Here is a 27,873-nt window from a genome sequence, read left to right as displayed (position 1 = left end):
AACAGGTCTGGCCTAGGATACTCTTTGGCTGGGAGACTGGGGCTGGAAGTGGTGTTGGAGGACCAGTAGGAGTTGCTCTTCCCCTCTGGTCTAATGAATAATCTGGTCTGATGAATAATCTCCCCAATGCCCCAGAGCAGAGACAGGGACTGTGAGCGCATCCTTCGGATGAGATGTTAAACGTAGGTCCTGACTCTCTGTGGTCATTAAACATCCCATCGGCACTCTTCACAAGAGTAGGGGTGTAACCCCGGTGCCCCGGCTAAATTCCCAAACAGGCCTTCCTTCAAATCATGGCCACCTAATCATCCCTCGTTACTTAAAGCCCCATTCAGCAGCTTTTCCAAGTTTTGCTATTGGAGAAACTGCACCCTCTGGCTGCAATAGTATCAGTATCGATATCGCTGTTCAAAGTCAACAAAACAAAGTGCCAGAAAGCTCTATGATGTACATGTTGTGACATCAGGTACTCACCAAGTGATGAAATAATAATCCATAGTTACGTAAGTAATCTCATCATCAGTGAGTGATGTTATCAGTGATGTCACTCGAGCAATTGTGATGTCATCAGTGATGTCATAAATCCGTCCCTGCTGAGGTGATAAATTGAACGACTCTTCTCACAAATTTATAATAATTAACATGGCAGATTCAGAAGAGGAGGATTTTGACAATGATGATGATGAAGGTGTTTTCCTCGGGAATTATGAAGGGGACAGAAATGAAGCAGGAGAGAGGCATGGAGACGGGAAGGCAGTGCTGCCCAATGGAGACATTTATCAGGGACAGTATGAGAATGGAAAAAGGTCTGGACAGGGGACGTATTACTTCAAAAAGAACCATGCCAGATACGTGGGAGATTACAAACAAAACATGAAACATGGACAAGGCATCTTCTACTATCCAGATGGGTCCAAATATGAAGGCCACTGGGTGGAGGACCTGAGGGAGGGCCACGGTGTCTACACTTACGCCAACGGAGACACGTATGACGGAGAGTGGAAACAGAACATGAGGCACGGCCAGGGCATCTACCTCTACCATGATACTGACTCAAAGTACAAGGGATCATGGGTGAACGGCAAGATGGAGACAGCTGGAGAGTTCATCCACTCCAACCACAGATACCAGGGGGTCTTTGCAAACAATAATCCGTCTGGCCCGGGGAAGTATGTATTTGACATTGGGTGTGAGCAGCATGGTGAATACCGTCAAACAGAGCAGGACAGGGAGGAGGCCGAGGAGGACGAGGCCACCTCCATCACCGCCCTCAAGTGGATTCCCAAGTGCATCACCAGTCTGACTTCAGCCAAGGAGGCTTCAGTCGGTGAAGAGGAACCAGCTTCAGAAGATAAGGCAGAAGACTGACCTGAAGCTTTGTGACCCTAACTTCTAAATCCACAATCCTGCATGTTTACTACTTTAGTTTGGTTGCCATTTTTATGGCGTGGCCACAAGGGATAAGGGGTCTGTCGGAGGCGTCCGGGTAGTGTAGAGGTAAAAGCACTTGCCTACCACCACGGAGATGCGGTTTCAATTCCCGGGAGCGGTGCTTTCGGCTTGGTCAGATCTTCCTACAGACACAATTGGCCATGTCCGCGGGTGGAAGCCGGTGGGGTATGTGGTCCTCATCGCTACAATACTGCCTCTGGTTGGCCTGTGGGGAACGGGGGAATAGCATGATCCTCCCACGTGGTTACATCCAGCCGGTAAAACCCATCGCTGTCATGTGAAAAGAAGCGGATGGTGACTGCACATGTATCGGAGGAAGTATGTGCTAGTCTACGGCTCTCCCCAGATCGGCAGAGGGGGTGGTACAATGACAGGACAGCAGGGGAATTGGTACAAGTACAATTAGGGAGAAAATGGGAGAAAAAACTAAAGAACGTGATCAAAAGAGGGTCGTATGTCGGTCTGTCCTCACAAAAGAAAGTTGCCAGTTCACTGATGATGTCATACGGTTCTGGACGGCTCAGCCTGGTGGCCAGATCACCACTATAGTGATTTCATAATATCATCGACAATGTCATAAATCACTCATGATCTCACAGACAGTGATGATGTCATAAATCACCAATTATGTCATACAGTTCTAGGCGGCTTGTCCGGGTGGCCAGGACCCCACTATAGTGATGTCATCACCGATGTCATAAATTATGTCACAGTCATGAGGCCTGGTGGCCGAACTGGCCACTACGATAGTGAAGTCATATATCACTGATGATGTCATATAGGGTTCCTACACTTCCATTCATTTTGAAATGTCATACTTTTCCAGACTTAAAATTTCCAGACTTCTCAGTAAAATGTTCAGAACATATTTGACATCAGAGTACAAATAAATAAAATAGCTGGAGGTTTCTTATTTATTTAAATAAAACCAACTGTTGTTTCCCCCCCTTTTTTCTCCCCAATTGTACTTGGCCAATTTCCCCCCCTGCTGCCCCGGTTGCTGCTCCACCCTCTTCCGATCTGTGGAGAGCCTCCATGCTTCCTCCGACACATGCGCAGTTGCCAGCGCCGCTTCTTTACACCTGACGGGGAGCTTCACCGGCAGGATGTATGTAGCACACGTGGGAGGATCACGCTATTCCCACCAGTTCCCTTAAGTAAGGCTTACACCCTGACCAGGCACCCCGACCGACCAGAGGCAGCGCTGGTGCAGCGACCAGGGCACATACCCCCAATCCGGCTTCCCTCCTGCCCCAGACACAGCCAATTGTGCCTGTATGGACGGACGCCCGACCAAGCCAGAGGTAACACGTGGGTGCGAACCTGCGACCCTCGTGTTATAGACAGGGAATCTACCGCTACACTACCCGGACACCCAATAAAACCAACTGATTAACATGTACTGTACGTTACATTCTATACACTATTATGTTGCCAAACTGTCAGAAAATTGTCCACTAGGTACTGCAGCTCATACAACTCAATTAACACCAAACCCAGACAATTCAATAATAAAATTGTATAATATATTATCGCCCCCCCCCCGTATTTTTTTGTCTCTTATAATAACCGAAAATGAGTTGAAAAAAGGTTAACAGAGTCTGTGCAGCCTTGTTTATTTCTATTGTCCATGGAAATGACGATTAACGCATTCATAGAGATACTATGTTTCCTTATGCAGAAAATATGATCACTTTAATTTTCTGATAACTAGGCTCCATCACTACATAACTCAGCAATGTTCTATAATGTTCTGACAATAACATTTGGTTTGATTATTTGTGATGTTATATGCAATTCAAAGATATTGCAGCATTTTCAGAACTCATTTGGTTGTGGATGTCTGGAATTGGTACAGTTATAAGGCACTTGGGACGGAGCTGTTTTGCAGTCTGAATGTACAGGCGTGGAGGCACCTCAGTCAGTCATCGTACAGGCATAGAGGCACCTCAATCAGTCATCATTAGTGATTATGTAATTAGTCTTGACATTGTGACATGATCTACGCACAATTGTTCAACTAGCATGCTCAGCCCAAGTGACATCACTGATGATGTCAAAGTCAATGCACTAGTCACACTTGACATTGTAACATCACCGGTGCACAATTGCTCAAGTGAGCATGCCCACATGAGTGACATCACTGATAAGGGCATGCACTGGTGTGTGTTTGTGATTTTGTGGACCGGGGACGAACAGACTGACTTATAGAGCTGCTGCCCAGCTATGCTGCCGCAGCTAAAAATAGTTTAAAGCCTTAGCTGCGCTTACCGGCAAAGTGATTAGGCCTATATTCACACAGATATACACAGATGCAAAGTCTGAATTTTGATGGGAAAGGGCGCAATTAGCAATTTTGTGGGCCGTAACGAAATCGTAATATAACGAGCAGTGTAACAAATTACTGTTGGCAGGGAGTAAAGTAATTACTTTTGAAAAGAGTAACGAGCACAACACTTAACAGTAGTGATAAATATGGAGCCGTGCACAGCAGCTAGACTAATGAGATTGGGCAATGCTAGAGAAGTACTGCAACATGTCTGTAATGGTAAACTCCATAGTAATTCCAGATCCAGGATAGCAACAGCCAATCAAACCTTCAAAGTGTTTGTACTGACGGATGAACTCATCTTGCATGGAGTGCCACACCACCTGTAGCAGGCTCTCTTCTTCACACAGATGTTTGTCAACTTTCTTGTAGAGGCTGTCAAGCCCATTTTTCACCTTCTTGCCTGGGTATTCTTTAATAACTTTACGTAGTTCTTGTTTGCTAAAGGCCAGCCGGTAGCTCACCTGCTCCTCAGGAACCCCCTGTGCCACACACGCCTCAACTCCTTCAAAGAAATGATTGAGCTTCTCCAGAGGCCGACCCAGAGAGTTGATAACATATGACTGCAGATGGTCTTTGTCCTTCTGCTTGGCCTCTCGCCTCTCTGCCTCCAGGCAGGAGATCTTCAGACGTGACAGAGTAGAGAGGATGTGGTGGAAATTCTCCATCATCACAACATCCCGCGGCGTCTTCTGACTTTTATCTGCTATTTTTTCCACATTCATGTAGACAGCTCTGATGAGATTGACATAAGCCTGATCCAGGTCCCTTCGGCACTCCACATTACGGAAGATCATTTCAGCCAGCTCAGCAAACTCCTCAAACCTAGTGACAAAAGGCAGGATTCCCACCCTGCTTTTCTTGGAAACCTTCACTTCCTCCATCTGTCTGATCCGACCAGAAATGCATTTGTCAAAGTTCCTCTTGACAGTGACCAGCACATTTCCCAGAGTGATGCTGAGGTAAGAGGCAGGATCAACATTCTCAGCTGTCCACACATGGTGACTCATCTTCACCAGCATATAGAGAGAGTGGAAGCTGTCAATCTTGTCACCCAGGGCAATGAGACTATTGAGCTCTGTCTCAATGCTCTGGAAGATTGTATTCATCATCAGCTGCACCATGTCTTTTTCTGATGACATGGAGTGTCTGTGTTGAGCCTGAGGAGGCATTCTAGACATCAACACCCCATCTGTATTGTCCATTTCTGGCTGAGCAAGAGGGGGCGTGACAATCGGGTGCTGCTGCAGCTTGAAGAACTTGCTGACAAAGTCTTGTTCTGCTAGACACAGAAGCTCCAGCTCACTGAGGACCTGCTCAAATATCTTATCAAAATTGGTCCTGTCATCCACATTGAGATCAGAGGCCGACATGTTGCCCATGTCCAGCACTGAGGAAGAATGGGAACACCTGCTTTTGGAGCTCTGCACTGTCAGGTTATTCAGGCTTGAGGTGGAGCCTGTCAGCATCCCAGAGCTGCCATGCAGGCTTTCTGTCTCCTGTTTGAGTGCACTCTCTTTCTGCAGAAGTGTGGCAAACTTGCCCTTCGCCTCCTTGGTTGTACCCACCATCTTTATTTTGGCAACCTCGAAGAAATCTTTGATTTCTCGTTCATATAATCTGATCATATCGTGAACATAGGTCCTTGACAGGCCCTCATACTTCTCCCTATAGGTGTTCTTCAACCACTCAATGAGCTTGGCATAGCGCAGCAGGTCCTTGTGGAGCGGGCTGTGTTTGGGCAGAGTCAGCTCGGCTGTGTGCTGAGACAGGGTGGAGCTCTGGTCATGGCCCTGAAGAGCAAACAGATTGTTGAGGTGATTGGTGAGGCGGTGGGCAAAGGTGTCTCTCAGCTCACTGAAGAGGTGCTGTTGCTGTTTCACAGCCATCAGCTTGTCATGAGCTGGTCGGAGCACCACATTCATGCACTGCAGAAGAGCTTCGGAGGCATTGATGCAGGCTTCAATACCTTCAGGGGAGGTCAGGTCTCCATTCTGCAAGGCTCTGATGTGTCCCTTTGACAAGTCCATGTAGTTCAGTAGGAACTGGATCTCATCCAGCAGTTTGCCATTGTTGGTGTTGCTGATTTGGATGAGGCAGTTGCTCTGGGAGATCTGGTCCATCTGCTCCTTGACGCTTTGGAGTATTTCCTCATATCTGCTCAACTTGCCCTCGATGGTGTCGACCTCCCCCAGGGCCTCGTCCAGCAGCTGCATCAGGACATTTACCTGCTTTTCTGATGCCATGATTGACTGGATATTGTCCCCATCTAGAACCTGCAACTCCCTGCAGAGCTTCTCTGCAAAGGCCTCAGCGTTGGAGATGGCATACTCACACACCTCCATCATGCTTTCAATGTCCTGCTCTTCACGGGCATTCAGCTCCTGGTAGTCATCCTCATCGCCCCCGGCAACACTCTGGTTCTCACCACTTGGCACAGACTCTTCCACTAGCTGAGAATTAACATTCACAAACTCCACCTTCTTCCTCAAGTATCGCTGGTTGAGCTTCCAAATGCAGGAGATGAAGGAGTTCTTCTCAGCTGTGCTGCTGGCCACCCACCGGTACACCTTCTCAAAATGAAGGTCAAATTCAGGGGTTTCCTTGCTGGCATCTTTGGCATCTACTTTTGCAAAGTCCCGAAGCTCCCAGGCCATTTGACGCTTGTAAAAGTCCCCTTTATCTGACTTTTTCACTTTTACTACTTTAACCTGGACAGGCCTCTCTGTTGTAACCGTTGCACACAGGAAGCAGTTCTTCTTTTTCTTCCCTGCCTTGCAGACGTTAACAATGCCGAGGAGACGCTCATCGTTGGGTGTGAAGATGTCCCTTTGGAGAGCATGCTTGATGGCTGTCATGGTGGATCCTTTATGTTAGCAATCATCCTCCAGCCCTCTGAAAAATAACTGAACTCATCACTGATGACGTCCCTCACTGAGTGACATCAGTTGCTCGAGTGACATCATTGATGAAATCACAATTGCTCGAGTGACAGATGTCACAATTAGTGACATCACTTATGACATCACAATTGCTTGAGTATCACTGGTGAGACTAATAGCATGATCCTCCCATATGCTACGTCCTGCCGTTGAAAGTCCTCACTGTCAGGTGAAAAGAAGCAGTTGGTGAGTGGTGACCAGAGATGAAGTAACTAATTACAAATACTTTGTTACTGTACTTAAGTAGGATTTTGAAGTATCTGTACTTGCTGAGTATAATTTATTTTTCAGACAACTTTTTACTTTTACACCCTACATTTTAACACAAATATCTGTACTTCTACTACTTACATTATCAACACAGTCTAGTTACTTTAGTTTTAATGCAATACAAAAACAATGCAATGTCGTTTGTCTGTCTCTCGCTCTCCCAGCTTTCACGCATTATGTGCACCTTTTTCGTGTGCCTGTTCAGGGGGAGGGGAACTGGGGTGAATAGCCCGATCCTCCCACGCGCTACATCCTGCGGGTGAAACTCCTCGTTGTCAGGTGAAAAGACGCAGTTGGCGACTACATACAGTACGTATCGGAGGAAGCATGTGCTAGTACTCTACAACTCTCCACAGATCAGCAGAGGGGGTAGAGAAACGAAAGGGACAGCAGGGGGAATAGAGAGCCAAAGTCGTGTAAAGTCTTGTAAATCACAAGTTTCAACATGATACAATATTATATAGTTTATTTGGACAACAATGATATTTGCTGATATCACAAAGTCTGCCACGATACGATATCGATTCAATTCAGGGGTCTGCAATCAATATGGGATGATATTATGCTCATTAACACCAGCAGCACAATAGCTACAAAGTTGAATACCTCTCAAATGACAAAATAGATAAAAGACTTTTTAATACTTTTTAAGGGCCTTAATTTTCCCTAAATTGATTTATCAACTTTTAATGCTTTTCAAGACCCCGCGGATACCCTATAGTCAAACCAAGTGATTCAGCTGTATTTAGAATCACGAGAGACCACCGACCAAAACTTAAAAACAAAATGTCTAAAAAGTGTTTTTTAATCTGCTATTATTTTGTTTTTGTTTTGGCCCGAGTTAAATCTTATATTGTCTCTTGTGATTCTAAAAAGAAAGAAGGATGGCAGATGAAATCCCTTGGTTGTACTCATACAAGCACAAATACCTCGAAGCCAATGGCGCATTCAGCCTTATGGCACTTTAGGTACAGTAATGGTTGGGGGTACCTCAATCTGGGAACCCATCGCTTAAAAAAAAAAAAAAAAAAAAATCTCTAACCTCTGGGGCAGCCCCGTTTCAATGTGGTGCAACAGGAACTCAAGAGGCGCGGTCGGCAGCCGAAGAAAATCCCTTTCCGCTCCCTGCAAGCTCTGCCATTGGCTCCAACCGACCGGCTCTGCCCATGAATGGTTTTATTTTCCGCTCCTTGCGTGTCGCTCTCAAATCCATCCGTTGCTATGAAACAACAATAACTCTAGCTCATTGCAAGTAGCAAGTAGCAACTTGCTATACGCTGAAAATGGTAAGTTTTGACTACACACTGGTCACATTCACTTCATTTTGATCGGGTAAAATGCAGCATGTGTGCGAGCGCTGTTACACCCCTTCTGACGGGGCCTGCCGACAGATTTTCGATGCAAGTCGAAAGTCTGTCTCGAGAGATTAGGCCTTAGGGGTACCTCAACAACAGATAATCATTTTCAACATGGAAAATGGTCCCCCTACCCTAAACCATCCACATCCCCCCATCCACTCGTATGACCTAAGAGCCAACCTCAAGAGTGAAAGTACACCCTCAAACATGATGTACTTAGCTTCTTAGCTAAGTCACCACATGACCTAAAGCTCGAAACATGGTACAAGGTCAGCCTTGGAAGTCCCCAGCAAAATGAGTAAATTGTGTGATTTCACTATAGGATTCAATGAGTAGAAGTTAGCCCAAGGAGAGAATGTAGTGCATATACTTGGTAATAGCGTTCGCCGTTCACTCTCTCCTGTTTATCTCCCCAAGAGTCCCCATCTACATTATATTATACTTGTGGTGTTCACGTCAGCTGCGTCGAGTCACATTTTCGGGGAGCTGCACCCCAGCTGCGACGGCAGGCTCGCCAGCCGTGGCATATAGGCGCATACGTCGATGGCTTTGACGTTTTGGCATGTTTTCCGCTCAAGAGCCAATTAGCCATGGCCCGGCCCTGGGCCAGTAAAACTTCATGCAGGGCAAGTTGATTGGCCAGTCACTGGCCAGCTGGGCATGGCTGTGACAGCCAATCAGAGTTTGCGACGTTTAGATGTCATCGTTTTCAAGACATGTGACCAGGGGCGGACTGGGATCATAATTCAGGCCGGGCTTTAGATACCAAGCAGGCCAGGCCGATATGTGAAAAATTTGGGCCGTTTGAAGCTCAATTTGGGCCGTTTGAAGCCAGATTTGGGCCGTTTGAAGCCCAATTTGGGTCGTTTAAAGCCACATTTGGGCCGTTTGAAGCCCGATTTGGGCCGTTTGAAGCCCAATTTGGGCCAAGTCCAATTTTACAATGAGATGCACCCACTTTAAACCTGAATAAAGTAATAAAACCACTAGTAAACCAGTAGGCGGCGCCTGGCCTGCTGTTCAGTGAGTGGCCTGGCCTGGCCTGCAAAAAAAAAAAAGTCCGCCCCTGCATGTGACCAAAGAAATGCATCATGATTCGTTGAGATGCATGTGGGGGAGGCGCTGCCTCTACTCGAAAGAAATGTCAGCAAAGCACAAATCACACTGAGAAGCGTTGGTACAGGCGCATTTGCTTCAAAAGCGCCTCGGCAAACTGCTTGGGGGAAACAGCTTGGTGTACCTGTGAAGCACTGAAGAGCTGCATGTGTGACCGTGAAGGCGGCTGTATCAGCAAGCCGCTATTCCCTACACATCAAACTGCATCAAAACAGGAAGAAAAGTCAGCCTTCTGCTTGCTTTGATTTACTGCCTGGCCCAACTGACATTGAACTGAAAAATGGCATTGACCTGAAAAATTGAAAGTATTTTAACTTTTAAAAGCCATACCACACTAAAGATTGAGCAGGCCCATGACCACTTATGACACGATGTTCGCTCTTTTAAAGAAAGAACGCAGTGGACGTGGGATCACAATAATATCACCATTGTGGCATGTCGAAGGAGAGAGACTTATGACTTAGGCCAGGAGATGCATCCAATGCATTTGAGACTTAATGACCTTTGACCCTGTGTACCATCTGAAAACGGGTTGCACTGTTTTGCTACGGTTTTCGGGTTGAACGTCATGTTTCCTCGCATGTTTAAACCACCGTTTCTCTTTAAATAAATATTCTGCTACATTTTGCCACATGTTGTCACGGGCTGAAGAACTCAAACAAATAAAGTCATGTGAGTGAGTGAGAAACTGAGCAATAATGAGTCTGTTAGGTTGCATTTGCAGGCCATTGAGTTTATTATCAAGGTCATCCATACTTGCTGAAATGGTATCATAAATTCTGTTCTCTTCTCCCTATGTACTCTATACTGTATGGCTTTACACAAAATATGAGAAACATACATTTACCTCATCCATTTACTGATCTAATATGTGCCAATTTTTATATTTGTGTAAAATTACATATAACTAAAGGAAAACAAGCAAAACTCTAAAGGGAACTTCCGATTTTCAACCCACTTTGTATCAATATAATGTCAGTAATTATGCAGATGGACAGCTTATACCTTGTCTTCATGTTTTCCTGCGCAAAGAGCTCTGCAGTTTATTCCAGCACTTCCGTGTCCAGAATGACACGTAATGCATCATTCTGGATGCGTTAGTGAAAAGATGTTGCTCGAGTGCGGTTGTTAATGTTTATTTTTTATGTATGTGCAGTTGGAGAATCGCATTGAGAGCCTTAACGAGCCTTAATGACTCATAGCAGCTGGTGGGGGCAGCATGTTTGACTGCAGGCAGTCAAACATGGATTACTCGATGCAGAAAACATACCGAAGCACTGTCCATCTGCTTTGTATTACCGAGATTATAATGATACAACGCGGGTTGAAAATCGGCAAAGCCTTCCTTTAAGTATAATAAATCACCAAATCTAAGGGGGGGGGGAGTTATATTATTATTTATTTTTTGAAAAGATACAAGGGGCCAGTGATCTACTGGCCAGGTTGGCCAGTGGGGAAAAAATATGACGTTGAACACTGCGAGTACCTCGTGCACCGGTACTACTTCAGTAGTGAGCAGTTAACTGGACTCTTCACCCCCCCTCCTTGGTTATTTTGAGCCAGAAGCAGCGACGGGTTTCCCACAGAGCCGCCTGCTATTGGTCCGCGATCGGCGAGCTGGGCCATCACTGGACAGGCGACCTGTCAATCACGCCCCAAAGCATAGTCTGCTTTATCGTCTATTTACTTGAGATGAGATCATAATTTACAAAATAAACATCATGCTGTATTAAAGACTTTCAATTAGCTATTGAGACCACAAACTCATTAGGAAAGTCTTTACTGAGGTCATAAATCATGTGAGAAGTATGGGAATTTTCCCATTGACTTTCATACATTCAGACTTCTTTTTGGAGGCAGTGGAGTCATAACCTGACGCTGCCAGATGGATGTAAGTTCGTTCACATTTGTTTCACAACCAACATTGGTGGGAGGTGGGATTGTGAATTTGTGGAACAATGCCGCCCCCATCTGGCGGAGTCAGGCTAGTGGAGTCACCCCTTGCAGACCTTTTGAAAGAATGCAGGTTTAAGACACTTCCATGTTGGCTTAATTTTTCAGAACCAGAGATTGCCCCTTGCTGTCAGCGTGGTGAGTCATCAAATGTCTTTTCAAATTACCCTGCTGGGTGAATTCCTTCCCACAGTTCGAACACTTGAACGGTTTCACCCCGTCGTGGCAGAACGTGTGTCTCTTGAGGCAGTTCAAAGTGAGGAAGCGCTTGGGGCACTGGGAGCAGGGGTATGGACGCTCACCAGTGTGAGAGCGAATGTGAACGTTTAGGTGACTCTTGCAGGAGAAACCCTTCCCGCAGTGGGTGCAGGTGTAGGGTGTCTCCCCCGTGTGAGAGCGGATGTGCAGCCGCAGCTCTCCCGAGGACAGAAATGACTTGCCGCACGTGGTGCACAGGTAGTTCCTCTCCCCTCTGTGCATCAACATATGTCGCACAATGCCCACTTTGCTGAAGCGTTTCCCACAGACCACGCACAGGTGGTTGGCGCCCTCGGTGTGCAAGGTGCGCTCATGCTGCTTGAGCGAATAGGCGCACAAGAATCCCCTGTGGCACTGGGCGCATGGGAATATCCGTCCTCTCTTGTGGAGCCTCTGGTGCTGGTAGTAGCCGGACTTGCTGGTGAATCCCTTCTCACACTGGCTGCAGTGGTAGGGGAGGGTGTGCAGCCTCTGGTGGGTCTTCAGTTGATTGGGAAGCTCAAACATCTTTTCACACATTGGGCATTTGATCTCCTCCACTGTGAAGTTCTTGTTCACTGGTCGCGCGCTCAGAAACCTCCTGTCTTCCCCCGTGGGTTCTTTCCGCTTGCGTTGCACCTTCTTGTTTTCAGATTTGCCTTTGTTCTGTTTGCGTTCCCTCTTCTTTTCGAGGGTGTCTTTCTGTTTGCGATCCACGTTTTTCTGCAAGTCGCTTTTCCGTTTGTGTCCTTTCTTATTTTCAATGATCAAGTCTTTATTTTTTTGCTCAGCCCTTCCACTGGCTTTTCTCACAGATTCTTTTTTCTTAAGGGGAGCGCTCGTCTGGTGCTCCCTCTGGATGTGTTCTTGGACCTTCCTCTTTATTCGGTGAGCAAATGGACACTGAGGACAGGTGAATAAACTGGACAGGTGACCTGGGAACAGCATGCAGAGCAGCATGTTAGTATGACGGAGCAACAATAATGTTCACAATATTATCCAAACAGAGAGAATTATGGATGAAGACTAATAATGTGTTTGGAGAAACTGCCATTGTCTAAGGCTGCCTTCCGACAGGGTCCGTCGCTCTGAATTGCCTCTTCCGCCCCGGCTGTGTGAAAAACACGCAGTGGTCGTAATACGAGAGAGCTCAGGGCGATCCAACTTTTGGGGGGATGCAACCCGACGTCACGCTGCAGCTGGCCAATCTAGACGCCACACACATACAGCTCTGCTCCGTTTCACTCGTCTCTTCTTACTTATTTTCTTCTCGCTCTCTCTCTCTCTCTCTCTCTCTCTCTCAAAAGTCACGGCTGTATATATCTGTTCTTCACAATAAAAATCCTCCAGTTAGTTTGTCAATGAAAGAGCCTGCCTGCCTCAGCAGGAATGCTTCAACATGCTCCATACGAGTGAAAGTGATCTGCATGAAACTGTAAAATAGCAGATATCAAACCGAAACTAAACTAAAGCTACAAAATAGCCTACAGCCTTTTAACACATTCACTGCCAGCCTTTTTTTTTTACTGTAGGTAGGTTCTGCCAGAGGGTTTTTTTGAGGATTCTGGCTCATCTTTCAAGACCCGAGGATTCTTTTCTGCTAAGATTTTGTGAACACACAATATCTCAAAAGAACTAATAGAATGTGTGCTTTCTCTGTCTAAAAGAGTTAGTTTGTAGAGTTAGTAGTTATGTAAGCATTAGCAGTTGAATACAGCATGGTTTCAGCGTCTGGAAATTTATTCTGAGATAAACGGCTTTTTGTGAAATTCGATAGAACAGTCACTTTAACCATTCATTTTTGGCATCAGTAAGACGTCAGACATCTAAACAATAGTTTTGAACAGTAATTTCCTCCATAACAGCAGGAAACCCCCCTCTGCTTCCAACTCCTCCCTCCGTGGGCGTGTTTGGTGGCTTTCAGCAGCGTTGTCACAAGCGAGTGTTCTGCTGCTGCTGCTGCTGCTGCGAGTTTGAGCAGCCTCCCTCCCTGGCAGCGAGTGTGGATAGGGCTCACTCGTTTCTTGGGTTTGAGAGCTTTGATGAAGCTTTGTGCGATTCTAGGCTTTATGCTGCGTGTTTCAAAGTGTGTTTTCCACCCAGTCTATTTTTGGAATCCCCCACCGCCAGCTCCCAGCGCGATAATGCGCGAAAGTGAAAGCGTTTTCGCCAATCCATTTTACAGTAGAGAATGGTTTCCTCGCGCGTTCCCCTACAGTTTTGGCTCTGCCTTTTCTAGTGTGGAGAGCATGGTCGCCACTTAGTGGGTCCGTGGAATGGGTTGTACACGTTCGCTGACTCCAATATTTTTATAGGAGACGTGGGGAGCGTTGATCCACGTCCCACCGTCAAAAAAAAAAAAAAAAAATTTAAGCCGAGATAACTCGTCATTGGCAGTGAACCGTTGGATTCTGTAAGCCGAGATATCTCGTCAATGGCAGTGAACGTGTTAAAAACATATTTTCCTGGTTCGCTCGCACACATGTTTGTTTTGAAGGGGAGAAGGCAGAAAGGGGGGGTCAAGTGGGACACTCCCAGATCGCTGTACGACCAGCTGCACTACATGCAGCGGCAACTGCGTCTCGTCGGACTCTGTCTGAATGTACCCTAAAGCCCGAAACGCATAGGGAGCGAAAACTGACGCAATTTCAATTTCTGTCCCTATAGCGCACTGCAAGCATCAGATCTGAAATGTAGGCTACACCACAGAATGACAGAACCATCACTATTTTTGGGGAAAGGCCACTAATTTATATGTAATCAGGCACAATGACCGATGGAAAAAAGTTGTAATACCATCGTTTTGAGCCCCTGTCATTCAGAGGCTGTTGGATCATCCTACCTGTCTGCCGTACAGAGGGGGAGAAAAAAGGTAATTCTCCGGGAGAAAATTATGAAATCATTCTGTCCAAACTTTCACCAATCTAATCTCATCATGACATCCAGGGATAGGCTATATTTTGCTAGCCGATGCGCTTAGAACACTATTCTCACTTTGTAGTCTTGCTATAGTATAGCGTATTAATGCTTGCTGTATTTAAACTGCAATGAGATTTGTTTGAGGAGCATATCGATATCGATACAGACGGGGATGGAAGTGGGCAGAGAGGGAGGGGGGGGGGAGCTCAGAGCGCTTTGGTCGTGGCTGCTGGAACCTCATTTGATGCTCCAAAATCGAAACAGGTTCGGAGTACGGGCGTCAAGGCAGTTTGACGTGCGTCAGAATGCTCTTGGTGCGTGTTCGGCCGTTTAAAACAATGGGTGGACTCCCTGTGCATTTGGGGCTTAAGGCAGGGAGAGTAGCGGTAGCTTCAGGGAGCTCCCTGCCCTTCCATGTGTTAACATGGAAAGCCTAAAGGCCCTGACACACTGAAAACACTTGAAAGGACTAGCGGCAAATAGATGCCGACCGATACGTGACCTCATGTCTCCTGTGTCGATACGTGACCTCATGTCTCCTGTGTCAATACGTGACCTCATGTCTCTGTGTCGATACGTGACCTCGTGTCTTCTGTGTCTCATGTCTCCTGTGTCGATACGTGACCTCATGTCTCTGTGTCTCATGTCTCCTGTGTCGATACGTGACCTCGTGTCTTCTGTGTCTCATGTCTCCTGTGTCGATACGTGACCTCGTGTCTTCTGTGTCTCATGTCTCCTGTGTCTATACGTGACCTCATGTCTCTGTGTCGATACGTGACCTCATGTCTCCTGTGTCTATACGTGACCTCATGTCTCTGTGTCTATACGTGACCTCATGTCTCTGTGTCTATACGTGACCTCATGTCTCTGTGTCTATACGTGACCTCATGTCTCTGTGTCTATACGTGACCTCATGTCTCTGTGTCTATACGTGACCTCATGTCTCTGTGTCTATACGTGACCTCATGTCTCTGTGTCTATACGTGACCTCATGTCTCCTGTGTCGATACGTGACCTCATGTCTCTGTGTCTATACGTGACCTCATGTCTCTGTGTCTATACGTGACCTCATGTCTCTGTGTCTATACGTGACCTCATGTCTCTGTGTCTATACGTGACCTCATGTCTCTGTGTCTATACGTGACCTCATGTCTCTGTGTCTATACGTGACCTCATGTCTCCTGTGTCTATACGTGACCTCATGTCTCTGTGTCTATACGTGACCTCATGTCTCTGTGTCTATACGTGACCTCATGTCTCTGTGTCTATACGTGACCTCATGTCTCTGTGTCTATACGTGACCTCATGTCTCTGTGTCTATACGTGACCTCATGTCTCCTGTGTCTATATGTGACCTCATGTCTCTGTGTCTATACGTGACCTCATGTCTCTGTGTCTATACGTGACCTCATGTCTCTGTGTCGGGGCCAAAAAAGTTGCATTTGAACCAGGGGCGTATCTACAGGTGGGCCTGGGTAGGCACAGGCCCACCCACTTCTTGCCCTGGCCCACCCAAAAAAAAAAAAAATATATATATATATATTTTTTTTTAATTGGTTGTTTTCTAGAGGCAAACTTGCTGCTGCCTTGCTAGCTAATGGTTTTGTAGCTTAAAAACGCAGGGCACATCATCTCCAGAGTCTAATGCATGACAACTTCATGACATCTAGGAATTTTGCGCACAAAATTTCGTCATGCAATTGCCCCACCAATTTTATCCAGGCCCACCCAATTTTATCCAGGCCCACCCATAATTGAATTTCTGCCTACGCCCCTGAGAACACACCACAAACACAGCAGCCGACGGGCAGCTAGCACAGTTGTTTCTCACAGCTGAAACTGACAGCTGTTTCTCAATCACTATTATACAATTGGTTTTAAAACATAGATGATTGCAATTACTGCTAAAAGCTGCAGGTCTGGGGGATGGTTCCGTAATACGGATATACTCACAAGAGAGTGAGGTGATGCGTCAGGAGGGATGCACGTGTATGGGAAGCTTAAAAGAGGACACCGTACCTAGACCTGAGTTTTATGTGTGTGTAGTCATGTTTCTTATATAGTCATGATGTCGGGGGACTAAATATAGATAAATTGATTTATTCTATTATGCAAACCCAATGAGTCCTCTATAGGTTTTTAGCTCTTTTTGCAACTGCTGTCCATTTTATTCTCTTCTTTTATTCTTTTATTTTCCTGTCAACCATTTTATGTGAAGCACTTTGAATTGCCTCTGTGTATGAAATGTGCTATACAAATAAACTTGACTTGACTTGACTTATGTTATTCATGAAACATTAAATAGAAAGTAGCATTTGCTTACCATTTTGCTCACTGAAATAGCTTCATAATGTAGCTACTTCCAACCGAGAATATGTCTGATACAAATTTGCAAATGACACTGGCTTACAGTATGTCAGCCCTTGTCTGGTCTTTTACTGTAAGGAAGAGGAGGAGGCGGAGAATAAGGAGAAACCGCACTAAATGGGTGATATCATGCAGCGAGAGGCTCGAGGGACTTTCCTAAAGGCACGTCGTCATGAAAATATAGAAGTTGGAAAATGAGCAGAGCGTTTTGTGTGCCCTCTGTCCTACTTCGCTACCCCTGACCAGCCAATCGGAAGCCCATTTCAGACATCCCCTGGAATTCAGGAGTTATGTAAATGTTACCCAGGTGGGAGTGTATGTATGAACACAATTGGCCATGGTATGCGTGCTCCCGCGACGCTCCTTTGACCCGGATCTGTGACTAGGCTAGGGGGTAGTCATAGGATCTGTGACTAGGCTAGGGGGTAGTCATAGGATCTGTGACTAGGCTAGGAGGTAGTCATAGGATCTGTGACTAGGCTAGGAGGTAGTCATAGGATCTGTGACTAGGCTAGGAGGTAGTCATAGGATCTGTGACTAGGCTAGGAGGTAGTCACAGGATCTGTGACTAGGCTAGGAGGTAGTCATAGGATCTGTGACTAGGCTAGGAGGTAGTCATAGGATCTGTGACTAGGCTAGGAGGTAGTCATAGGATCTGTGACTAGGCTAGGAGGTAGTCATAGGATCTGTGACTAGGCTAGGGGGTAGTCATAGGATCTGTGACTAGGCTAGGGGGTAGTCATAGGATCTGTGACTAGGCTAGGAGGTAGTCATAGGATCTGTGACTAGGCTAGGAGGTAGTCATAGGATCTGTGACTAGGCTAGGAGGTAGTCATAGGATCTGTGACTAGGCTAGGAGGTAGTCATAGGATCTGTGACTAGGCTAGGGGGTAGTCACAGGATCTGTGACTAGGCTAGGGGGTAGTCACAGGATCTGTGACTAGGCTAGGGGGTAGTCACAGGATCTGTGACTAGGCTAGGGGGTAGTCATAGGATCTGTGACTAGGCTAGGAGGTAGTCATAGGATCTGTGACTAGGCTAGGAGGTAGTCATAGGATCTGTGACTAGGCTAGGAGGTAGTCATAGGATCTGTGACTAGGCTAGGGGGTAGTCACAGGATCTGTGACTAGGCTAGGGGGTAGTCACAGGATCTGTGACTACCCCCTAGCCTAGTCACAGGATCTGTGACTAGGCTAGGGGGTAGTCATAGGATCTGTGACTAGGCTAGGAGGTAGTCATAGGATCTGTGACTAGGCTAGGAGGTAGTCATAGGATCTGTGACTAGGCTAGGGGGTAGTCACAGGATCTGTGACTAGGCTAGGGGGTAGTCATAGGATCTGTGACTAGGCTAGGGGGTAGTCACAGGATCTGTGACTAGGCTAGGAGGTAGTCATAGGATCTGTGACTAGGCTAGGAGGTAGTCATAGGGCCGGGTTGGAGCAGCAGAGCTTGTGTGTGTGTCACACAAGCTCTGCAGAGCCTGTGAAAGACAGAAAGCCAGCGAGAGAGATTATTATTATATTATATATAAATATATATATATAGTTGATGTGAATGAGCGAGCGAGCAAACATCAGGCAGTTTCAGTTCTTCCAAATGAAGGTCGAAGTGGAACCTGCTCTCCGTGTGTCAGCCAACAGGCGACGTGTTGCTTGATTGAAAGGCTCGCCTTGGCTCTATATCTGCAAAGCTTTGTGCACCACACCACCTTTAGAGCATTTTTGGACACGATGGTCGTCCTGCTTCTCAGTATTGGATATCGACGCTAGGTAGGATATCTGGACCTATTCTCAGAATAAAGCGTTAAAGTTTTTTTTTTTTTGTCATGGAGTGGAGAATTGCTTTCTATCTCTGATGTAATCTAAATTGAAAAACGTTATTAAAAGTCTGTCTTGATTTTTTTTAAGTCCGTCTCAACTCTTGCATAAACCCCGCAGCACACTACGTCATGCCCCAACTCCCCCCACCCTCGCCCCCCTCTCTACTCGACACCGGGGTTGTTCCACATGTGTGCAACAATGCCTAATTTATTTTTTTGTGTGGCATTTTGCATTTATTTAAATAGGACAGTAGGCAGACAGGAAAGGTGGGGAGAGAGAGAGGGGATGACATGCGGAAAAGGACCTCGGGTCGGATTCGAACCCACGTCGGCCGCACGAAGGACCGAGCCTCCGTGGTACGTGTGTTACCAGGTGAGCCACCAGGACGCACGAACAATGCCTTATTTCTGAAAGGGTAACTCCAGATAAATCCCAGGGAATGATTTCCCTGAGCTACCCTGAGAAAATACTGAGTCCATTATCTGAAAGTGGCTAGAGTGATTTCTATCACTAACGACCCAATGCTGATTCAACATGTTGAATCGGCCAGAAAAGCCGTCGCAAAGCAGATTAGAGCCAACGGTGCGGGACACACTGCAAATACTAGAGCGACAGTCGCCTAAAGACGAATGGGCTTGGTGTGTCATGGGTTTTAAGACAGCAACAAAGACCCCCAGGTACAGAACAGAGCAAGCAACAATGACAACAGAAATTACATTGTTTAAGTCAGACACAGCATGCAAAGAGGAGCTGTGGTGGAGGTGGGTTGCAAATGGCTTGCAGAGGAAGCAGAAAAAAGTAGGCAGAAAGGTAGCAGCTGTAAGGCGCCCTGTATGAGATTTACCAATTGAATGCCTAGAAGGAAATCAGCATAGCCATCAGCTGATGTGGGCCGGGTTTGTTGAGCTGAGCTTGACTTTGTGGCCTGCCAGAACTAACGCTATGCTCAATTTTTGTCTAACCTGATTTCTTTGTTGGCGACCAATCGTCACTAGCGATGTCCGAGCTTTGACTCGAGTCGTCATCTTCAGAGTCCCGCACTGCCTCATCGTCATCATCATCCTCACTGTACTGCTCAGGGTATTTCTCCACTCCCAGTTCTGGAGGGAGGGCCATTGTGTTGAGGATGATATCTTCCCGGCTGCATGAAGGACCTATAATAGAAGGAGGAATATACATAAAAGAAAGAGAAAAAATCACCTTGTTCCTTTACACATACATACAGTACATTATATAACTGAATCAGTCAACTCTCTTAATCAATGCAAAAAATACAGCAGAGATTGTTTTTGGGTCTCCACCTGACACACACAGCACCTCTGTTACTATCCATAACGAACAGATCAAGCAGGTATGCTCCTTCACATACCTAGGAGTAACAATAGACCACCTGCTGTCATGGAAAGACCACGTAGACTCTCTGTTTAAGAAAATGAAGCAAAGACTATACTTTCTTCGCCGATTAAGATCTTTTGGTGCTAGTAAACAGATTCTTCTATTATTTTTTACCTCAGTGATTATGAGTGTTTTACAGTACTGCAGTACCACCTGGTATGGATGCCTGTCTGTTACCTTAAAATCACAACTACTTAGACAGATGAATATTTGTTCAAAAATTGTAGGTAAACCACTGCATAGTCTATATGAGTCTACATATGTCAACAGTGTATTGAGGTTAGCTAGAAATATTGCCTCAAACACTAATCATGTGTTACATGAAGAATATGAACTCCTGCCCTCTGGCAGGAGATACCTAATTCCAACTTTCAAGAAGGTCAGACTAAGAAAGTCCTTTATACATCAGTCGATCCTGAGGCTTAATCAAGAACATGGCCGAGGGTCAGTGGAGCAGTGACCAGTGCTCTCTGTGTGCTGTATGTGTGTATGTATCTTTGTATTTTTGGTTTTGTTCTCTTTGTCATGTGCTTGTGCATGGGACTGCCGCTGTCTTGCAAGACAAATTTCAGTGTGAACTGACAATAAAGTATATCGTATCGTATCGTATCGTATAGTCATGACTTCTTCCTTTTGTGAGAGACCAGGCTCTGTGAAACTCACGGGTGCAGAGAGTCCCTAGTTGTCTGTGGTGAAGCAGCAGAGTCTTCAGGGCAAAGGGGTCAGATAGATGGCGGGTGAAATCTTCTGCTACGCCGCTTGTTTCAGCAAGCCATGCTGCTGTCTATGGCACAGAGAAGACCAAAGAGATGCAGCTTGACAAGAAAGACTCCAAATGTGATTCTTCTAGTGCAGATGGTGGTGATGCATCAGAAGTAAAGATGGGCAGTATAAGTAATTCCAATATTCAAGTATCCTCCTTCTATTATGAACGAGTAACCAGGTACTCGCCAAAAACAAACAAAAAAAACACACGGGTGGTCCGCATGGAGAAACGCAAGCTGAAACAACGTTTGGCTACCGTTAACAATTAATTTTGTAGGCTATTCGCCTTATGTAGCCCCGCACACTTGACCCATCATGTCCACGACTTCCTGTTCAAAACCCTGGCTGTTTTACCTGCTCAAACCAATTTGACTCACCTGGACAAACCTAGTTTGACTCACATATGAGTCAGACTAGGTTTATGAGTGACAGGAAGTGTAAACACAATCAGAACTTCCGATTGTGTTTACACTTCCTGTTACGGCATTTGGTATGATTCTAGAGATATGCTAGATGTAAAAAATAAATAAATTCTGAAATAAAGTATCGTTTCCAAGATGAATTTTTTCCAATTGCATCTGTAATTGTTGTCTTGTTTGTATAGAATTTGTGATTATTTATGCTCTTTGGATATCTGTAATTGATCTGCTTAATGGTAACTCATTTGTGCCTGATACCTGAGGAGTGTCACCTGTGTCTACTCATTCATCAGCTAACAAGTCTAAATAAGGAATGAAAGATTTTTTTTATTTGACCAGACGAAGATCTACCTCATATCGAAACATTGTTGCATTAATAAAGAAGTCGTGTGCGGGCTCTGTCTTTTTAACCAGATTTATTATGTTTCCAATTTTCTGACAATTCTGTCTCTGTACCTGTGTGTAGTCTGGTGCTGGCAGCAGCTGCTCCAGCCTGGACAGGAACTCAGACACCAGATGCAGCAACGTTTGGTCATAGGCAGAGCCGTAGTTTGCTGGGAAAACCTCCTACAAAGATGTTTGGATCAAGGGCAAAAGTGGGAAGGAGAATTTGGGGATCTACTGTATACATCACTGTCTTTAAGCTAATTAAATTAATTTTAAAATCCATTTAACATCAAAAATCTATCATTAATATAACAGGTCTATTTTCCTACTCCTATTATATATATATGTTTTACAGACAGAAGATATAAATAGACTCACTTGGAAGAAGTATTCCTTTTCACATGATGGAACATTCAGCAACTTCTGAACCAGATTAGAAAAGTTGATGTAAGCATTCGGGACTTCGGTGCTGATCTGTCAAGAGGAAAGGTCACATTTACATTACATTTCACATTTTAGGTGTTTAGCTCATGCTTTTAACCACAGAAACATACAAACAACAGACAGAGAGAAGTGTAAGGGTCAAAACACAGCAACCTGAATAGATGTAACATTCAAAGTGTAATCCATTACTCATTACTATCATGATAGCTATATTACCCAATAATGAAAATAATTGTTAGTTGCATTCCTAATAATAACAAATTACAATCACTGGAAGTAATTTGTTATATCGTGCTCTAAAACGCCTGTTTAACTTGAAATATATTCAGAAATACAACATGGCAGCACCTATTTCTAAGTACCGTAAATTCCGGACTATAAGCCGCGGCTTTTTTCCCGTTTTTTGGCCCCTGCGGCTTATATAACGGTGCGTCTTATCTATGGATTTTTTCAGAAAAAAAAAAAAAAAAAAAAAAAAATCTCTCTTTTTTAGCACTCTTTCTAACTATAAATCCACTTCTGTTTTAATTTCCTCTCTTGCCCTCTTTTCACCACACCGCGGACACTGTGTGCACTGTAAAAATAAACAACGGTGGTGTTGTGTTATGTTGTTTTGTTGAAATGTTGTAATACGGTAAATGGGAGCTTCCTCAAACAGCCATCTCTTCCCGACAATCCCCTCTGTGCGTGACCACTTACATATGGTAATTACGGTAAGCAAACGGCCACTCGGGCAACAACTCCCTCCCCCGACTACCAGGAGAAAATCACAAACTTCGGCGAATTCACACAAAGGAAGATCAAGGAATATTCACAACAAGACGAGCAGTAGAAGCAACACTCTCACTTACCATGGGGAAGGTACGCAGAAATTCACACGAGGCAGCTTTCAAGTTGAAAGCAGTCAATCTCGCATTAAAAGAGAGCAGCCGCCGATCAAACAGAGCAGCCGCGCGTAACCTGGGCAAAAGGGACTGTCCGTCCGGGGGAGAACTACTGAACAACTCCCTCCCGACTATCAGGAGAAAATCACAAACTTCGGCGAATTCACACAAAGGAAGATCACGGAATATTATAGGAGTGTGAAAACATCCACAATTACCAACGGGTTCCAAAACGCTGGACTGCTGCGGGATGAAGAGGATGACGCCACGGGGACTGCCCCCTAGTCCGATACCTCACGAGTCCGATACCTCACGAGTCCGACACCTCATGGTTTTGGGTTAGGGTCTGGGGGAGGTTAGGTTTAGGCGTGGGGGTGGGAGAGGTTAGGTTTTGGGTTAGGGTCTGGGGGATGTTAGGTTTAGGCGTGGGGGTGGGAGAGGTTAGGTTTTGGGTTAGGGTCTGGGGGAAGTTAGCCTCTTTTTTCGGACTCGTGAGGTGTCGGACTCGTGAGGTATCGGACTCGTGCCATGGCACCTGAAGGAGAGAGGAGAGTGGTTGACGAAGCCACCCTGAACCTGTTCGTTTCCGACACTGAAGATGAGGACTTTGGTGGTTTCAGTACGCAGGAAGAAGAGGAAGACGAGGATTAGTGACTTGACTTCTCTGGTTACAGGTTTGCTGCACATATACGGTAGCCTATTGTTGTGTGATTTTGTCTGGGGATTAGTGACCTGACTTTTGTTTTGTTTTGTTGAAATGTTAATAAATGGGAGCTTCCCCAAACAGCGATCTCTTTCCCGACATTCCTCTCTGTGCACGAACCCTTTCATATGGTAATTAAACATCAAAACACCCGCGGCTTATAGTCCGGTGCGGCTTATAGAAGAAAAAAATAGTCAATTTTGGTCCCGCGGCTTATACACCGGTGCGTCTTATAGTCCGGAATTTACGGTATCTGTAATCTGATTGCTGTCTTTTTATTATTATTTTGGAGTCAGATTACAGTAATAATGTTACATATCATTATATTTGCATGACTGTGAGAGCACCTGAGATTTTAAGTCTGTGGATCATTCCTCCATACGGAGCAGCTGTGAATGTGGAGCTTCAGATTTGTTGAGCAGACCCACCTGCCAGTGAGTGGAGCTCAGGTCAGCGCTGCAGGCTTGGATTTGATCCAGGTGGGTCTGGATGGTCTGCAGGTTGGCCAGACCGTCACTACGACACAACTCCAGAACCAGCTGCAACAGAGCAGAGGTGGGAGAGTCAGCAAGAAACACCATGGAAAACTGTGCCTCTCATAACAGATATAAGATGAGCTCCACTGCAAGAGACAACCGACACGAACAAGACTAGGTAAGTGTAGTTAAGCTGGAACCAGACTTCTGCCACTCAGTGTTGTGAAAGTTCAAGAGCTAGCTCAAAGCTCAGTTCACGACTTCACACATCTTAAAATGAACTACTTCACGTTCATAGTTCGCAATTTAGAATTTTGAAATAAATTCACATCCCAAAAAATGAGCAGTTCACATTAATTTCTTCTTTTTTAATGTGCTGCTCCGAGTTATTCTTTTTCAATCACCAATATTGCAGACGATCTCATAAACAGAGAAGGCTACAGCATTCAGCGTTAACAGACTCCAATTGTCAATGCATGGTAAGACTGAAACTATGATCTTTCTAACTGCAGATTACGTGCATAATGTGTGTGTGACTGTGTGTGCGTGCGCTGTGCATAACCAGCACTTGCGGTGGTGAAATGTGGTCCGAGCCCAGCTCTAGCTCTCCTCTTTCATTCAGCAAAAGTCCCACGCAAAAATACCCCCAAACATTTTAATGGAAAGCAAAGTTAAGTATTCCAAGAGTTATTGAGACAAAGGGATACAGTAGAGGCCGTTTCACTGCTACAACAAACATAAAAACATTATTGTAGCCCCAAGATGCACACCTTTCTCAAAGATTTTGTGTCAATATTATTGCAAAAAAGAGAAAAAAAAGTCTAACTTTATACTATATTATCAGTGCATCCTTAAATGAATATATGCACCACTACATTTACAAAAGGCAAATATTGGCCAGTAATATTTGTACGCAGGCGTGTTGAACCTGCTACAGCTAACAGCTTGTGGCAATGCAAAGCTGCAACAATCATATGAAACCATTGATTCTTACCATTTTTGAGCTGACTGCCAGATGATAACATGAACAGAGGAGCAAAAAAAAAATCTCATCTCAGATCAATTGCTCACCTTTGCCCTCAGTCCCAGGATGAGTTCAGCTCTCTGACTGGAGCTCAGAAGCTCTGGAACGATCTCCGTCACCACACTGATAAACTCCAGCAACTTGTCATACTGCATCACATTGCCCTGCTGTGCTACTTGCCACATGAAAGCAGACATAAGACGCACAGGGGGAACTAGGAGATGGAGGGAGGGCAGAGGAAGAGGGCAACCTGGAAAGGAGATGGGAGACCAGATAGATTATAGCAAAAACAAATCTTAACTGAATTTCTGTTGAACAGGGAGATGATGCATGCAATTACTTAGTGCTACTACTGCCCTATCCATCATGTTTTTCACTTGTGGCTAAAGAAAGATTGGTGAGATAAAAAAGTAGAGCGCGCACATCCACTCAAAACAGCAGGTGCTGGACAAAGGAAACACAAAGGAAACAAATGTAGAGTCCGCACACTGCTGGTAAAGATGTCTCCCAGTAGATATATTTTGACTGGGAGACATCTTTACCAGCAGTGTGCGGGCTCTTCTTTTTATTCCTAAAGAAAGATTGGTAACTGTATTTCAAACAATTTGTATTAACAAGCATAATTCTCACTCGTTGTATTATTGTATTTAAATATTCCTGTTCACTGGTACACCCTGGCCACTTGCAGACAGATTAATTGATAATGTTACACTTTCAAAACTTTGTGAATTACTTTCTACTTTGGACGATCTGGTACACTTTATAATAACTTTAATCTATAAGCCATTTACAAGCAGTTTGTTAATGGTGAATTAAACAATTACTTATACCAAGGATCAGCCGAGCAGCATTTTGGTAAACAAACCACGTTTCTGGGGGGAAACTGCAATGGGACCCTATGGAGCCAGCCTCTCAGCCTCTCAGTGCTCACTCTAGCCACGGCTGTGCGGTGTACATTTTAAAAACTGCGACAGTTACCCATTTAGCCTACCTCGATGAGGTTAGGGGCGATGATGGGTGACTTGCCTGGCTGGTTTCTCATGGACCCCTCGCGCAGTATCCCATGTACATTTCTTTTAAGCACATAATGCCCCTTATGTGGCTGGTAGCACCACGTTGTAAGATTGAATGTGGATGATGTTTGTATGTTTTTTCTTTCTTTTCTTTTCCTGTGGCCTGAGCCTGTTTGTTTTGTCTTGTTTGTGTACTGCTCTATTAAGAAATTGGGTGGTGGGGGGGCTGCGAAAGTTCACACAACTTTAACATGCATAATATATCACAAAGGAGATGGGGGACTATTTGGGGAACCCTGGTGTACTGCCTGGGTCAGAGACGTTCGAATCCGAGTTGAGTTTGTACGAGTTGACAATTCAGTCTGATATCAGGCTATGTAGGCTACTGTACCAAAGTTAAACATGTCATGTGTTGTCATGTTGAAATCTGTATGTAAAAAGTGGACAATAAATGATAGTTTGATAGTTTGCATTGTTTCTCTCATTTCTAGGCCATGTACTGTATGAATTCATGACCCAGAAGGCAGAGGCATGTCTGCATTATGTTCTGCCTAATTACTGAGGCTACTAGGCAGAACATAACTGTCACTCAGAGAGGATGGCTACAATACGTTATCTCCCTGGTTAGCGTTAACGCTAGTTATTTAGACGTTAGGACAACGCATTAGTTATACGTTAATATAGTAGCTAGCTAGCTAAATGGTTCCTATTCTGTAGGAGCACGCTGCAAGGTTTCTGTCAAAAGTAGCTTTACGTTACAGTAAGAACCAAGATACATTTATCTTCAGAACAAGAACACCCGCTTAGTCTCTCTTCTAACGTTATCTTGAGTTTCCACCATAAAACTAGCAGCAGATAACGCTAGCTAGCTAACGCTAGATAGATAGATAGATAGATAGATAGATAGATAGATAGATAGATAGATAGATAGATAGATAGATAGATAGATAGATAGATAGATAGATAGATAGATAGATAGATAGATAGAGATAACTGCACAAACCTTCGCTTTTCCACACGTTTTCCATCGTATAAAACGTTCAACATTCAACAAAAATATAATTTCTCCCACAGACAGAGTAAAGGCGGAAACATTAAAGAACCTCCGGGTTGAAAACAAGGGAGTTTAACTTCAAAATAAAAGCCTCAGAATAAAAGTATCAGGCTTCAGTGGTTCTCAAACATTCACATCACAGACCATAGACACTGCGGAGCGCGTCATCATTCAGAAACCACGCCCAAAACGGGGGAAAACACAAACTGGTGTTCTCCTATGTCGCGTAACCTCGCGCTAATAGTCTCTTAAAACAGACTGTCTCATCTACATCCACAGTACGGCAACCATTTTAGGGCATCCTCGTCAGTCAGAGTATAGGCTATCGTTCCTCAGTCTAAAGCGTTGTCAGTTGTCATGTCTCCTATAGTAAACCGTCGAGTGTGCTCTGAAACACCTTCAGTCCTCACACGAAAACGCTGTCATTCCTCCTGCCTCACTAAAAACGTTGTCGATCCTCCTGCAGACTAGCTGTCAGACATCACTCAAACTAGCTGTCAGGCATCACTCCTCATGTCTCACACAAAAACGTTGTCGATCCTCCTG

General features: G+C 45.1%; 1 protein-coding gene and 2 pseudogenes across 3 annotated transcripts; 1 reads left to right on the top strand and 2 right to left on the bottom strand.

The window, feature by feature from the left end:
• Positions 1-642: 642 nt before the first annotated feature.
• Positions 643-1,368, top strand: LOC310799650 (radial spoke head 1 homolog pseudogene; annotated as a pseudogene). The gene has a single exon. The product of its transcript is annotated as a radial spoke head 1 homolog pseudogene (transcript).
• A 2,583-nt stretch (positions 1,369-3,951) lies between these two features.
• LOC310792319 (exocyst complex component 1 pseudogene) lies at positions 3,952-6,639 on the bottom strand (annotated as a pseudogene). The gene has a single exon. The product of its transcript is annotated as an exocyst complex component 1 pseudogene (transcript).
• Positions 6,640-10,245: 3,606 nt separating this feature from the next.
• Positions 10,246-27,352, bottom strand: LOC310797665 (uncharacterized protein). The gene is made up of 8 exons (XM_083660079.1): positions 27,277-27,352; positions 25,308-25,510; positions 24,189-24,299; positions 22,108-22,203; positions 21,799-21,909; positions 20,822-20,942; positions 19,726-19,917; positions 10,246-12,592 (listed from the first exon to the last, which is right to left on the bottom strand). The coding sequence occupies exons 1-8, from the start codon at positions 27,299-27,301 to the stop codon at positions 11,517-11,519; spliced, it is 1,935 nt and encodes a 644-aa protein (XP_083516205.1). The 5' UTR covers positions 27,302-27,352; the 3' UTR covers positions 10,246-11,516.
• Between the last annotated feature and the right edge of the window lie 521 nt (positions 27,353-27,873).

The sequence above is a fragment of the Poromitra crassiceps genome, assembly GCF_964638095.1.
Source record: "Poromitra crassiceps genome assembly, chromosome: 2".
In the NCBI taxonomy this organism is placed as follows: Eukaryota; Metazoa; Chordata; class Actinopteri; order Beryciformes; family Melamphaidae; genus Poromitra; species Poromitra crassiceps.
Note: the sequence above shows the minus strand (reverse complement) of the source record. Positions and strands in the feature narration are given on the sequence as shown.